This window comes from Carettochelys insculpta, chromosome 12 (genome assembly GCF_033958435.1).
Source record: "Carettochelys insculpta isolate YL-2023 chromosome 12, ASM3395843v1, whole genome shotgun sequence".
Lineage (NCBI taxonomy): Eukaryota > Metazoa > Chordata > Testudines > Carettochelyidae > Carettochelys > Carettochelys insculpta.
The window spans coordinates 33420072-33434454 of record NC_134148.1 but is presented as its reverse complement, the minus strand read 5'-3'; the positions used below and the strand labels follow the sequence as shown (position 1 = coordinate 33434454).

Genomic DNA, 14383 nt, shown 5'->3' with positions numbered 1-14383 from the left:
AAAGGAGGGAAGAAAAGAAGCACAGAGAGTACAAGAGCTAGCAGGAGGATGGTGCCAAAAGACAATGTTATTGAAAAGGTGACCAGGACACCTCAGACGGGCCAGCAGAACAACTGCCTGTGGCTCTTCTGGTGGCGGTTTCCAGTTTGACTTATGCCAAATTTCAGGGGAGATGGAGCTCAGCTGGGAAACTGGCACTCCATCTAAAACCCTAGCTCACCTGAATCACCAGGCAGGCAGTCCCAGGGGCAGCACTCAGTCAGATGACGAGTTCTGCTCCTGTGTTCCCTGATGCCCCCCTGAACAGCATGGGCAGCAAGCTCGCGTTCCTGCTCTAGGTGAGGCGCTTTGAAGACTGTTTATGCCTTTGCTGTAAGAATGAAGAATATCACAGCTCGCAGACAGAACTGGTTCTGTGAGCACTGGGGGAAGCAGCATGGTTAATAATTGAACATGGGTCTGGGAGGAAGGACTCTTGGGTCCAGATCTTGCCTCTGCTGCTGAGGTGATCTTGGCCACTTCACTAAGGGACAAATATTCTTGTTGGTGGTGACCCATTTTTGAGCTGCTGAATTTTAGACAGCGCAGGTCTGATTTTCACAAGTGCTGAGCAGTTCCTCCATTTCTCAATGGGTTCAGTGGCAGCTGAGGGACCTCAGAACCTCTACAAACGAGGCCCTGGGTATCTAAAATTACGATGTTAAAAATGGAGCACCCAGTTTTATTTATTTTTATCACCATTGCCCCTATGCCATAGCCAACTGCTTATAACACCAAACAGACACATTTTAAATGGACAACTCCACAAACAGATATAATTTCAGAAACACAAGGTTAGCCTTTCCCTAAAAATCACTGATACCATTCACATCACCTCTCCTCAACAAGCACAGAGCTAATAAGAGAAATATTCAGGACACATTATTTCACTTATGTTTAAAGAGCCTCCCTTTCATATAGGTTTTCTTATTTTTGTGGCAGCAGCCTGTATAAATAAAAGATTTTCACCACGTAGCAAGTATTTTAATTTCTGAGTTGGTGTGGAAAAAGGCTTCTGAACCAGATAGCGGTTTAGTTCTTAGGTAGCAGTACAGGTCAGAAGACAATTAACAGTACTGTCGGTCTTCTACCTGGCTAGACCAATGTGGACAAAAGGTGGTTACACCTTTCAATATGCAGCTGCATAGTCTGGAAGTGGAGATTTGTGTAGGCCCTCCTTAATATACTGTTCAGACTATCCATGCTTTTCTCATAAACTGTGAATATTTTTAAAATGAGAAACCCAAGGAGACATATTTCATGTATGAACAACTGTCATATCCAACTGTTTGCAGATGTCTTCTATTCTGACCTTAATTAAATGTTCTCACACTTCGTCTGTAGTCCTAACCATTCATGAATGCAACTAAATGTCAGTTTCAGCATCTTCACGGGGCCAAGTGAAACTCTTGTCCTTCAGCTGGCAACAATCCTCAGATTAAATTGTTCTCAGTTATTTCTTCCTTTTCATCAAAAACAAAGAATTCTGTAGCAGTCGTACATCTCAGGAGGAAACAGTGGTGAAGAAAAGCTAGATTGCTTCAAAACGGAGCCCTGGTTGATTTTACTTTCTACAAACTTAATCCTCATCCCATAATCGATAAAAGTATTTTTCCATGGGTGGAAAGATCCTGATGTTTGCTTTTATTTTTTTTAATCTCTTATTTTTCTCTATCCTTCTTCTATCCAGTACAAACTCTTCCCAAGTGATTTTCAGTCTAATAATAATACCACCACAGTTTAGCTGCAATAATGTTGAATGTGTATATTTTCTCTGTACCCCTCGTGTTTGTTTATTGTTTCCCATTCCAGAGATAGCATTTTCTCTGTTTCACACACAATACCAGCAAAATCACCTTAAATATCCCTTTGATTTTGGTTGCCTTGAAGAAGGAAAATCAGTTGAGTTCTGAAAAGCCCAAAGAATGGAAATTGCAAAAGCGAAGGGATCTGATTGAGCTGTTCTTCCCAATATAACTTTGGAAGCTAGTGTTGATTAAGATGCCAAATACAGAGCCAATACTTACTATTAAGGCTTTGGTCAAAATAGCACATTCCCCTACCTCTGACTAGAGCAAAGCAACTGAGGTATAATTTGGGAGCACAAATAGACTCCTTAAAAATTCCAGTTTCTGGAATTTTCTTTTAAGGCCTGCAATATTCCATGAGGCAATTTTGCTAGAAATGCTACAAGAATCTTGACCAGGCCTTCTTTGTCAATCCAACTCCATTTGACAGTGATTAGCTGAGAAACTGCCCTGAACAATAGCACCGTTACCTTTGTAGACAGGTCCGATTCTCCCAGAATTATCCTTGTCAGCCTTATATTCATCAGCCCCCTGAATGTGATCTAAATCAGTTCACTGAGAGCCAAAATTCAGAGTAAATAATTTTTGGTGGGCCCAAGTTTGGACAGCTTGGTCTTGATTTTCAAAAGTGCTGGGCCTCTCCTCATAATCAGTGACTTTAACTGCTATTGTGAAAGCTCAGAACTTCTGAAAATAAGCCTTGGATGTTTAAAGTTGGTTCCTAAAAGCTTAGGCACCCACAAGAAGATTTTAAAAAACATACACAACCTCTTTGGGCCCCCATTTTCTACTCCGTAAAACAAGGATTCTAATGCGCTCTCTTGCTATAAATCAACTGATGCTCTGAGACCCTCAGTTGAAAGATGCTGTGGAAGGTCAACGTATTATTATTAGTCACCGCAGAAGGGTGGGTGGCCAATGAATGCCATCACGTACCCAGAAGCTGATTGGCTGATGAGGTGGTGAGGTTGAACTGCTGTTCCAGGTATTTTCCCAGGAAGGCCGCAAACCCAGCGACCACAGCGATCTCCATGCAGGCAGCCAGGATGATGCAGGTGAAGACAGGATTGGCCAGCAAGTGCCTTGTTACTTTAGGTATCACTGCAAAAGAGGAGAAAGGGAGACATGGTTTCATGAAGGTCCTTTCCATATGTTTCCCTAGAGGTACAAGATGCCTTTCTGCTTTATGTGCGACAAACCTCGTGATTCAAAGGCGAGTTCTACAAGCTACATAGAAAAAAGGTCAGGCCCATTTTTGACCTATTGAAATTTAGCAACATCGAAAGAGAAAGATTAGGCCTCACTGAACATTGGTACCATGAAAATCCCCGTCGAGGACTGAGTGACACTCCTAACCAAGAAATCTCAGAAAGTATTCTGGGTTAGGTGTCAAGTAAAATACCCCACTATGGATCTTGGGTATATACTCCAGGGGTTAGCTTGTGCTGCAGCAGCAGCTCTGCTCTTTTTAACAAGCTAGCTCAACTTATACCAGCTCAGGTACATCTACATAGGCAATCTAGATTACAGTGTCAATACATCCATCTTGACCTGAAGGCACCTTCCTTCTGCAGCTGAGGGGTCTCCAGAGCCCATTTTGTCCTTAACCTCTCTGCTGGGACAGCCAATTAGTGATACTGATTTTGCCACGGCGGCCCTGCTTTAATGTTCTTATGGGTAAAACAGTCCAGGAGATGGGGAGTAGTGCCACACCCACAAACACGAAGGTCTGGGACTTTGCATCCAATCAGCTTATTCATGATCTAGTAATGGCAAAAGGGGCCCTTTCCTGTCTTGTCTCCAAACCCCCATCCATCCACACACTTCTTCATCTTTCCACTTAAACCCTGGGCAAACACCTGCCAGGCGAGGAGTGTCATGATACAGAAATAACAATCACTCTGAAGAAAGCCACTGCTAGCTACAGACATACAGTGGTACACTCCAAGTCTCCATCCCCTCACTGGTTGGCCATGACATCGGAGCCCTAAAGGTGCAGAGATCACACCGGACAACTGCTGCAGAGCAAGAGGGAGAAAAAATACTGAGAAAAGGGGTGTGGGAATTATTCTGGATTATACATTAAATATGAGCCTGTTGCAAAAAAAAATCCCAAACATACTCCGCTCTCCTCAGCACCGATGAGGTCTCAACTGGAGTAGTGTGTCCAGTTATAAAGAGTAGGGTGATAAATTGTTCTCTGTAACCACTGAGGTCAGGACTAGAAGCAATAGGCTTAAATTGCAGCAAGGGAGATTTGGGTTAGATATCAGGAAAAATCTTCCCAACTGTCAGGGTGGTTAAGCACTGGAACAAGTTACTGAGGGAGGTTGTGGCCTCTCCATCACTGGCAGTTTTTAAGAGTGGGTTAGACAAGCACCTGTCAGAGATGATCTAGATCAGGGTGGGGAACCTTTTTTGAGTCACGGGCCACTGACCCATAGGCAAATCAGTCAGGGGCCACAAAAGTGAGAAGCAAAAATGACGTGATCTGTGGTCAATGACTATGGGCAGGAGGGAGGGTGAAAGAGTAGGCTGCGGGTGGGTGATCTGGGCCAGAGTGGGGTGCAAGAGCAGGCTGCGGGTGGGGGATGCAGGAGGGGCGTAGGAGACAGCAGCCGTCGGGGAAGTGAAGCAATGCAATCCTAGCTTGCACTGCACTCCTGGCCACATCACTCAGGTGAGAGGAGAGCAGGGAAGGGGCCAGGACAGGCCCACCCCTGCACTCACCAACAGGAAGCAGAGCAATGCAGATGGAGGAGCAGAGCAAGCTGGGGCTGCCTTGCTTCTCTTCCCCTGCCACTGCAGGGGAACGCAGGAGATCCCTGACCCCGCTAGTTCCCGGGGCTGTACTGACTGAAGGAAGAGGTGGGGCAGGGGTAAAGGGGGTTCTGTCTGGTGGCTGCCCCCATTCACCTCCTCACCAGTCACCCCTGCTAACAGCATATGACCCTGGCTGGAGGAGCTCAATCACCCTCCAGATATATAAATTAAACTGCACGAAGTTGCAGCAGAGACTTTGCTGTATAAACAGGTCTACACTCTCCTCCCACACCCCACCGCACTCCCCATCTGGGACCCTTTCCCTGACCTGCAAGCTCCCTCCCGCCCCAAGATCCCCTGCCCTTCTTTTGTTATCCATGGAAGCATGAGATCCCCTTGGCCCTGTTTCTCTATTTCCAATAAGCCAATGCGAGTTGGGGAGCAATTACTTTACAAAAGGGAAATCTGGCTAATGAATCAGATAGCACATTTTCTACTTCACTGAGCATTTTAATTATTCCAAAGATAAGTCAGCTTGAACAGGCTGGAATCCTAACACAAGCGAGAACCTTGCTTTGTCTTAATACCTGGTGACTAATTTCTCTTGGAATTAAATGCGAAAATCGTTTAGTTTAATAATTCTCTCTCTGAAGTGCTGATGAAGCCTCAATGGACCTTGTTTGCATCTTAAAATATTTTTTTCCTCGTGCTTCTCTGTGTATGAAGCTCTGGTAGACAACTGATTTCTCCAGTGCACACCTCTGTTTTCTCCAAGGTTTTTCCTGCTTTTTGCCAAATTTAATAGGGCCAGGCAAATGCAGGGTCTTTGTTCATAAGCTGCTCCGGCTCCATTGGTGAGGCTATAATTAGTTCGACCTGGGTGTTTGCAAAGGACTATTGCAGTTTCCATCCTCTTTCATCACAACAGTTTTTCATGCTGCATAAAACCTTGTTTCCTGAGGATATACTGGGAAAAGCGAATATGCAGTGGGTACAGCATTTTTTGGAGAAACGGAAAAAATATCAGCTTTACATCAGATCCCAGTGGCCACGCCACCGCCTCTGTCAGTCCTTTGGTGCCAACTCCTGAATTGGTCTCCTTATCACAACATGGAGGCAGAAAGCAAAGCTGAGCCGAAAGTCATATTTAATATGTTAACACCTGTTGTGTCTTGGGAGTTTAGTTAGTAAAATACCAATGGACTGCTTGAGATAAAGGTTTGTTCCTTCTTAAAGGCAAAGATATACACATACCTGGTAGCTCTTTACAACAGCAGGATAAGTTTTAAAGTGAAGGAATAATATATCCCAGAAAATCATTTAGACACTCCACACGACCAAAGCCAAAGAAACTTTGCAAGGCAAAGGCTTTATCTTCCACTGTAGTAGCTTAAGGAGAACAAAGATTATTCTGCAGTATCAATTACCTTGTATGTCAGAGGCAGTTTGATCAGTCGACAGGGGCCTGGCAGGAGAAGTAGGAGACCTAGGTTTATTCCCAGCCCCCTACTGACACATTGTGTGGTGTTCAAAAATTTGTTCCACTTCTCCATGTCTATAGCCTGTTCCACCCTTTGTCTAGTCAGACCATAAGCTTTTTGTGGAAGGTACTACCTATTGTTGTGGGTATATTCAGGGCCTAACACAACAGGGACCAGTATCAGCTGGAGATAGAGTAATATAAAGCAGAAATAGCTCGAAGGGGAAGCAGGTAGATTTCTTGCAGCCTATGTCATCTGTTCAATAAGGTCAACATCATTTCCTTTAATTTTGTCCATGAAAAAAAAATCAGAAGCTTTCCATAAAAATATTTCTCCTTGCATCTCAGCTCTGCCCCTTGCTCGGTTTGCCATCTGCTGATGGCTACGAGGCACCGCTGCTTGGGGTGAAATATCTGTAGGAATAAAATTAAAAGTTGGCGGGAGTTTTAAGCTCCATGATGAGAGGTAGGAATGAGTGTTGTGCTTCTGGATGTCTTCAGCAGGGTGCAGGAGCGAGCAGTTTGATAGAGAAGGGCTAACCACAGATGACGGCTAAGTGCATCTGTCTCTGGAGGCAACACACAGGGGTCCACAGGGTTCACATGCACCCACCTACCATCACTCCCCTCCAAAGGCTGTGCCACTTCTAGTGAGTCCACAGGTGCTCTTGGGCCACATCACTCTGTGGGAAGTGGGGGAATTGCCCCTGCACTTACCAGAAGGGGTGGGTGGGGGCAGAGCAGGGTCGGGACATGGGCAGAGAATGGGTGGGGATGGGGTATGGGTGAGGGTGGGGCAGGGCAGGTGCTCCCTCTAACAGTTGCTTCTCTTGGTCTCCTACTCCACAGCTAATCTACAGTGGAAGCCACCTTCTTGGGCTTCCAGCTAAAAATGTGAGAACAGCCATATTGGGTCAGACCACAGTTCCATCTAGCCCAGTGCCTTGTCTTCTGACAGCGGCCAAAGCCAGATGCCTCAGAAGGAATAAACACATCAGACAGTTACCAAGTGACCCACCCACCATGGCCCATTCCCAGCTTCTTGCAAACGGAGGATAGTGACACCAACCTTCTCCATCCTGGCTGGTAGTCATTGAGGTACCTATTCTCCATGAACTTATCTCGTTCCTTTTTGAACCCTGTTATAGTCTTTGCTGCCATGACATCTTCTGGCAAAGAGCGCCACGGGCCAACAGTGCATTGTGTGAAGAAATACTTCCCTCCGCTTGTTTTAAATTTGCTGCCTAGCAATTTAATTTGGTGACCTCTACTTCTTGTGTTAGGAGAAGGAATTAATGAGACTCCCTTATCTACTTCCTCTGTACCAATCAAGGTTTTATAGATCTCAATCACTCCCACCCTTAGTCATCAGAGGTTAGCGCGGCTGGCCTTATAAACCCAGGGCTATGAGTTCAGTCCTTGAGGGGGCCTTTCAAGGGTCTGGGGTAGATTAGATTTGGAGGAGAAAAGAAAAATCTGTCATGGATGGTGATAGGTCCTACTCTCAGTGCAGGGGACTGGACTTGATGACCTCTCAAGGTCCCTTCCAGCTCTATGAGACATGACATGTATATCTCTTTTTCCAAGATGAAAAATCCCAGTCTTATTAATCTCTCTTCACATGGAAGCCGTTCCATAACCCTAATAATTGTTGTTGCTCTTTTCTGATTTTCTTTCCAATCCCAATAGATCTTCTTTGTCACAGGGTGATCACATCTGCAGGCAGTATCAGGATGGGGGTGGGGTGTATCATGAATTTATACAGAGGCAATATTGTACTTTCTGTCTTATCGATTCCCACCATTCTGTTTGCTTCTTTGATTGCCACTGCACATCGAGTGGGTGTTTTCAGAGAACGAGTCACAATAACTTTGAAATCTCTTTCTTGTGTAGTAGCAGCTAATTGAGACACCATCATTTTACATGTACAGTTGGGATTATGTTTTCCATTGTGCGTTACTTTGTATTTATCTAAGGCCTTGATTCAGAAAAGTTATTAAGTATATGCTTAACTTTACACATCCTTAAGGCCTGTCAACTTTAATGGCACTTACGCACATACTTAAACACTTGGCTGAATGAGGGCTGAATTGTTTAGCTCATGTGGTGGACCTCTGTTCTTGGGAACTACAGGCCTTAGCTTCCGTATGTGCTGACAGCTTGGGGCAGGGGTCTGTTGCATGCAAAATAAACAGAGCCTCAGAAAAGCATTTAGAGAATTCACCAGCCAGAGCAGAAGCTGTGAAGGAAGAATCATGCTAGGCTCCTTGAAGGGAGTAACTCACCAGTTAACACCCTTCCCATTACCACCACATACTGAGACTGCGGAAGTAAATGTCACCAGAGATTTTTGCTGTGTCTTTGATTTCCAGCATAGCCATGAATGTTTGATCTCCTCCTCACCAAAAAACATTTAATTCAGCCATTCGCTTCCCTCAGACCCCTCCGTTCCTTTGCTTAACATCTCCATCCTCTTGACCTGACTTCCAGAACACATGCTCTTTCCAGAATCAACCACTAGGGGGCTGATTGTGAGAGGCGCTGAGCAGCCCTGGACCCAACTGCATTATTTGTATGTCCCACTATGTCATTAGCAAGTACTTTACTTCCAATGAGTAGTTTGATTTGCAAATAACCAATGGAAAATAAAGTGGATACTTAGCAACCTCCCAATCAGAGCTGTCCCGAGCGGAGTCGAGGCAACCACTGTTCCACCCCCACCATTCCCCTACTCCATCACTTCCTCCAAAACTTGTCCCTGTTCCATCCTCTTCTGCTCCCACTACACTCCTTCCCTGAAGGCACCTCCCTTGAGAGAGATGACCCAGGAGATTATTGGGATGCTGTGTGTGTAATAGCAGCCAGAGTCAGGCTCCCTAGCACTTCCCCGTGGCTAGGGACCTCCACTTCCCGCCGCCATGGGGAAGCATCACGACCCAGCTGGGAAATGAGTGGCAGAGAGGCCGCTGGGTCACTCCCCTTCTCATGGCTTCCACTACTGTGGTGCGTGTGGTGGCCCAATCACTGATGCTGTCTCCAAGCCCCCCAGGTAATCCCCAAGAATAGTTGGAGTGGCCCAAAGCACAAGGCCCAGGGCAAACACCCCAAATTGCCCTATGGATGGCACAGCTCTGCTCCTCATACCAGGTTTAGCTATTCTCGAGAAGCAACAAACTACAAATTGGGGTGCTGGAGTTCATTCTTCTAGTGGGCACATCTTCTATAGAGCCATGTTTTCAATCTGCAGCACAGATACTAATATAAAAAGCAAGGTCATGTATTGAGGGGGATAGGCTAATATCCCGGTCCTCCTACAACAGTGCAATGAGAAGAAGGAAAAATTAGGTGAATGAATTTTTTGGGGCAGCCAGTCTTTGAGAGGATGGTTCACAGGGTGCTGCGATTGACTGAGTCTAATGTTTTGGTCAGGCTGATGAAACACATAAGGCTTGGTTTTGTTTGTGACATTCTTCTTGCAGTTGCCAGATGGTGAAGATCATGTCTGCTGTTCCCCGGAATGGTTGGAAGCCACAATGGGATTCTGGGAGAATTTCTTCTGAGAGTGGCAGGAGTCAGTTTGCAAGGACTTGAGTTAAGATTCCTTGATACTTTAGTGTTCAAAGATGTTTGGTGAGGTTTTGGAAGGCACCTAGGCATGAAAGGTAATTATGCTATTCAGCTTAACAAAGAGAAGGTTCCGGGATGACCTGCTGATAGTCTGTAAGTACCTACATGGGGAACAAGTGTTTAAAAGTAGGCTCTTAAATCTCGCCTAAAAAGTTATCACACAATCCAGTGGCTGGAAGCTAAAGCCAGACAAATTCAGAGAGGATGTAAAGGCACGCATTTTCGACAGCGAGGATAATTAACTCAGGAAAAATCTACTCAAAGGTCAGGATTCTCTGCCACTGACCCAACTTAAACCAAGATTGGACGTTTTTCTAAAAGCTCTGTTCCAGGAATTGTTTAGGGGATGTTCTACAGCATGGCATACACTGTGCCTTTTTTGTAAAACAAAAGAGGAACCGATACTCAGACAGCTCCCGTGCCCATCCCCCCTCAGCCAGTCCCATGGCTGGGGATGCCGAGGTGCCAGTACTCAGTACTGGCAAGTACTGGCACAAAGAAAAGCACTAGTTATACAGGATAGACTAGATGATCACACTGGTTTCTTCCAGCTTTGGAAACAATGAACCCAAACCCTCTGGATGGCTTTTATGTTCCAACAAAACAGTTCCATTCATAATTGAGTTCTGTAATGTTACAGTGCCTTCTGCACAAAGATCTCAAAACACTTCACACCCACACATGCAAATAATCCAGGCCTGGGAGGAAAGCCATTACTGTGTCTTTTGTATAGATGGGGATCACCCAGTGACATCACATGTCCAGGCAATTTCGGAGGTGGTGCTAAGAGCCTTCTCTCCCACTCCTGATGTGTTTTAATCCCCAGATCATGCTTCACATTTACCAAATATCTGAAGAGAACCAAGCACTAAAATGATCATACGGTATCAGCACAAGAGCAGTACAACTATAATTTATCTCAATATTGGGGCATCCTGGGATATCTGTGGCAGGAAGCAGAAATACAAGGGGCATAAGAAAAGTCCTTTTCATGGTATCTTTGATGCAGCTAAATCCATGCAGCTCTGGGGCTCTTAACAATAGAGCACGACCATGGTGTGAATTCCAGACGAAACTGGTTTGTAGTCATATAAGCACCCAAACCTCTGGAGGCTTTTCCGTGTCTAGACTAGACAGAATGGTCAATCTGAGGCTCCATTTCCATGGTACAAGAATGCAAAGTGGGAACCAAGGATTGTAACTTGGCTGTGGGATTGAGGGACGAGGCTGAACTGTGAGGGAGAAGGCTTCAGTTCTAACATGAACGCTGCAACTCCCCTATCTCCCATTCCACTGATGGGGTGCAGGAAATGACAAGGAGGTTATAAGGACACATGTAATCCCACTAAAGTCAGTAGCAAACTCCCACTGAGTTCAGCAGCATCAGGCTTTGGTCATTAGTGCCTCAATTCATTGCCAGTGAAATTAATTGGAAAGATTTTTAGGTCGTACATATTATTATTATTATTATTTGTATTACAGTAGAGCCCAACTCAGATCAGAGCCTCTTGTGCTTGTGGCTGTACAAACATATAAAGAAAAGACATCGTTTGCACCAAAAAGTTTACTCTCAACAGGTACAGCAGCTTTTAGTTCTTTTTCCAGTATCACTCCCCACTTTAAGCAGACTAACATCTTGCGGAAGTTGTAGGTATTGCTCAATGTGCATGATTTGACCCAACATGATTCTTCTTTGATGTTGCTGCTCCTAAACAAGCCCTCACAGCAGAACAGTGGAAGCACAGAAGCTGGAGAGTGGGATGGAATGAAAACGCCATCTAAGGAATTATGCTCAGCAGAAGCAAGACACACAAGCTCAGGATGCTATACTCCAGGGCGAGTCCAGAGTAACTTCATCGACATGACTGTTTTGCATCAGCCTAAGTGAGAACAGAGTTTGGCCTAGAATGCTCAAGATATGGGGGACTCTTTCCTTTGCATTAACATCTAGCCCAGACAGCCAAATGCAGGAAACGTGCGCGGTGAGAGTACATCTCAGAAGACAAATTGCAGAATGAAAAACAATCTCCCATTTAGCCTGCAGAGCAAGGTCTCTCCCATCACCAGCTTCTCACAACAACATTAGGGCTGAGAGGCACAGCTCTTCATTAAGACAAAAGTAGCAGAAAGCCAGCACTAGCTGGGGAAGGATGGAAGGAGGAAAGATGGGACACAAGGGGCCAGAGCCAATCACCACTAAAAAGTGAACGATGGGGTGAAGAGCAAGGAACCTCTCCTGAGACAGCACACCGCCACCGCAGGTTCAAGTGGCACACACAGGCTCCTGGTTGACAGCAGGAAAATTCGCCCAACCCCCATTCACCAAAGCATGGAAAGGTTTTGCCTGATGCTCAGTTAGTGCTTTAAATTGAAAATGCATTGTGAATGCTAATGGTTGATTACGATTATTCCTATTATGTCCCACTGCAGCCTGCAGCCCTTTCATTGCCTGCAACCCACCTGCGAGATCTGGGAGCCTCTTGCCAGTCAGCAGCTTTCTGTTCCCCAGTCAGTTTCCTGGGAGGTGGAATAAGGGAATTTGGCAGCTGGCACCCGCGGGAATCCAGCAGCACGGCAAGGAAAGCTGTGAGGACGGTACTGAGCAGGGAGGCAGGACAGCTGCTCTCTGCAGACATCAGCTCGTGCACTGCCTTGGTGATGAGTAGAGGACTGCTGGTTGGTGGCAGGAGGTGCTGCCAGTCGTCATTCATTTGCAGTGGCAGAGGTGGGGGGACATTCCCAGAACAAGATCAGCTGGGGGGTCAGGCCAGGTCTGAGGCTGAGTGGCAGAGCTGTATGCTGTCCCACAACTGGACGAGCAGGGGATGGTGCCAGGCACGGGGGCTGACTGCCCAGCTGGGCCCCTGGGCAAGGTGTGGGAGGAGGCAGCTCCGTGCTACTGGAAGGGATGGGGGCTCAGTTAAATGGGGTAGGGCTGGGACCAGTCCTCAGCACCACCCAGAGTGCACTGCACAGAATTTGGGCAGTGATTTAAAGGCCCTGGGCTTCATTCGCTTCTGCTCCTGCAGTAGTGGTAGACCTGGAGGCAAGTCAGGATGGAAGGTGTATCAGCAAAGCTGACTGAGTGCCAGGCAGAGGGATACCAAGGGATGCTGTAGGTCAGACGTGAGGGGCATTCACAGAGCTGTATACAGGGAGCTTAGGAGTGGAATAGCAAGGGGCACTTTAGACCAAGAATACTGTGCACTGCCAAAGATGCTGCAGAACGCCTGGGCAGAACTGGCCTATCCTTCCCCTGTGGTAGACCAGAACTGTTAACCCTTTCCTGAACTCTAAAATGGTTACCTCTAATGAAGCACAAAAGAAGTGACAACCTCCTATGCCATTGCCAGGTGCAATAGTATGAAGCAACTCCCTGAACTGATCTCGAACATTAAGGAAAGGAAGGACAGCCCAGTGGGTAGGTGCTAGCTAACAAGGGTTCAACTCCCTGTTTCACCCCAGACTTCCTTGGATAAATAGAAATCGATGTAGGAATCCACTCTGTTGCCCATCCCCTGCTGTAAATTCTTGCCCACCAGAACCAGAACCCTGGTGTAACCTGTACTAGCCCATTACACAGTTTCATCCTTCCCAAGCGCTGAGTAGGAGCAGAGCGTCCAGGTGACTCCCCTAGGCTGCCCAGGCACAGCTCAGGAAATGAGATTTAATGACTCAAGTGTAATTTTTAGGTGTTTTTACTTCTGTAACCATGGGTCTAATACATAAGCCTAAGGTTCAAATGACGTGGCCTGAGTACCCCTCCACCAGCACTACATTCTGCAGAGAGCTGGTACCACCCCCACAAATAACGATCAATTGCTTCCACTCAGAATCAGTGGGACAATTAACCTTGTTAGCTGAAGCCCAGGTCAGCACCCTGCTGTTCTTAGTCATCCCCCTATCACTTGCCTAGAACCAGTGGTTAAACCAGACGGCCCAGACCCCACTTACTTCAGTGGGGGCAGAGGTTGGGAAGGGGCCCTCCTTGAGGCCTGCCCATATGTAATGATGCCTTTCCATTACAAGGGAGAGCTATGCTAGGAGTGACTACGCAGGCAGCACGACTGCCTTAGTAGCTAGGCAACTCTGCTGCCTTTGATTTCCACTTCTTCTGTTGTTCAAAGGCGGAGATTTCATTTTGGTTTTTAAAGGCCTCTGAAGGGTGTTTCTCCTCACAGCATGAGAACACCCCTGGGGAGAGAAGAAGCCACTGCTGCCAATAGGTCGGTCCCTCCCCCACATTTAGACCTTGGCAGAAACGTGAAAGCCATTTCCAAGGCTTTGAGCTATTTGCTTTTATATGAGAGTCACATCCCTTCTGTGTGCTAAGATTTCTAGAGAACCAAGAGTTTCAGCCCATTCCTACTTCTTAGCTTGCCAGGCCTCAGAACTTCCTTCCACGTGCCTGATGAAAGCATGTTGGTGTCTGGCAGGAAGCGCACAGCTGGAAACATCTCAGAGTAACACAGCTCTTCTCTGTCCACTCACTTCTTAAGGGTGCAAGGTGTGGAACAGATTAGAGAAATGTATTGGAAAAGAAGCTTCTGTTGAACCCTGAAATGCAGCCTTCAAACACAACACAGACGCAGCTCCAACAGACATTTGTCCACACCACTAATACACACACCCCATGGATCGACAGAAACGCACACACACACAAGCA

The 14383-nt window shown here is 46.3% G+C and overlaps 1 protein-coding gene across 1 annotated transcript in view; it reads right to left on the bottom strand.

Annotated features, from left to right (window-relative positions):
- Nucleotides 1-14383, bottom strand: part of SLCO3A1 (solute carrier organic anion transporter family member 3A1) — a 239262-nt gene that overhangs the window by 31247 nt on the left and 193632 nt on the right. Inside the window, exon 5 of the mRNA XM_075006755.1 lies at nt 2784-2948. Coding sequence (XP_074862856.1) covers nt 2784-2948 — 165 coding nt within the window. The remainder of the gene's footprint in view (nt 1-2783; nt 2949-14383) is intronic.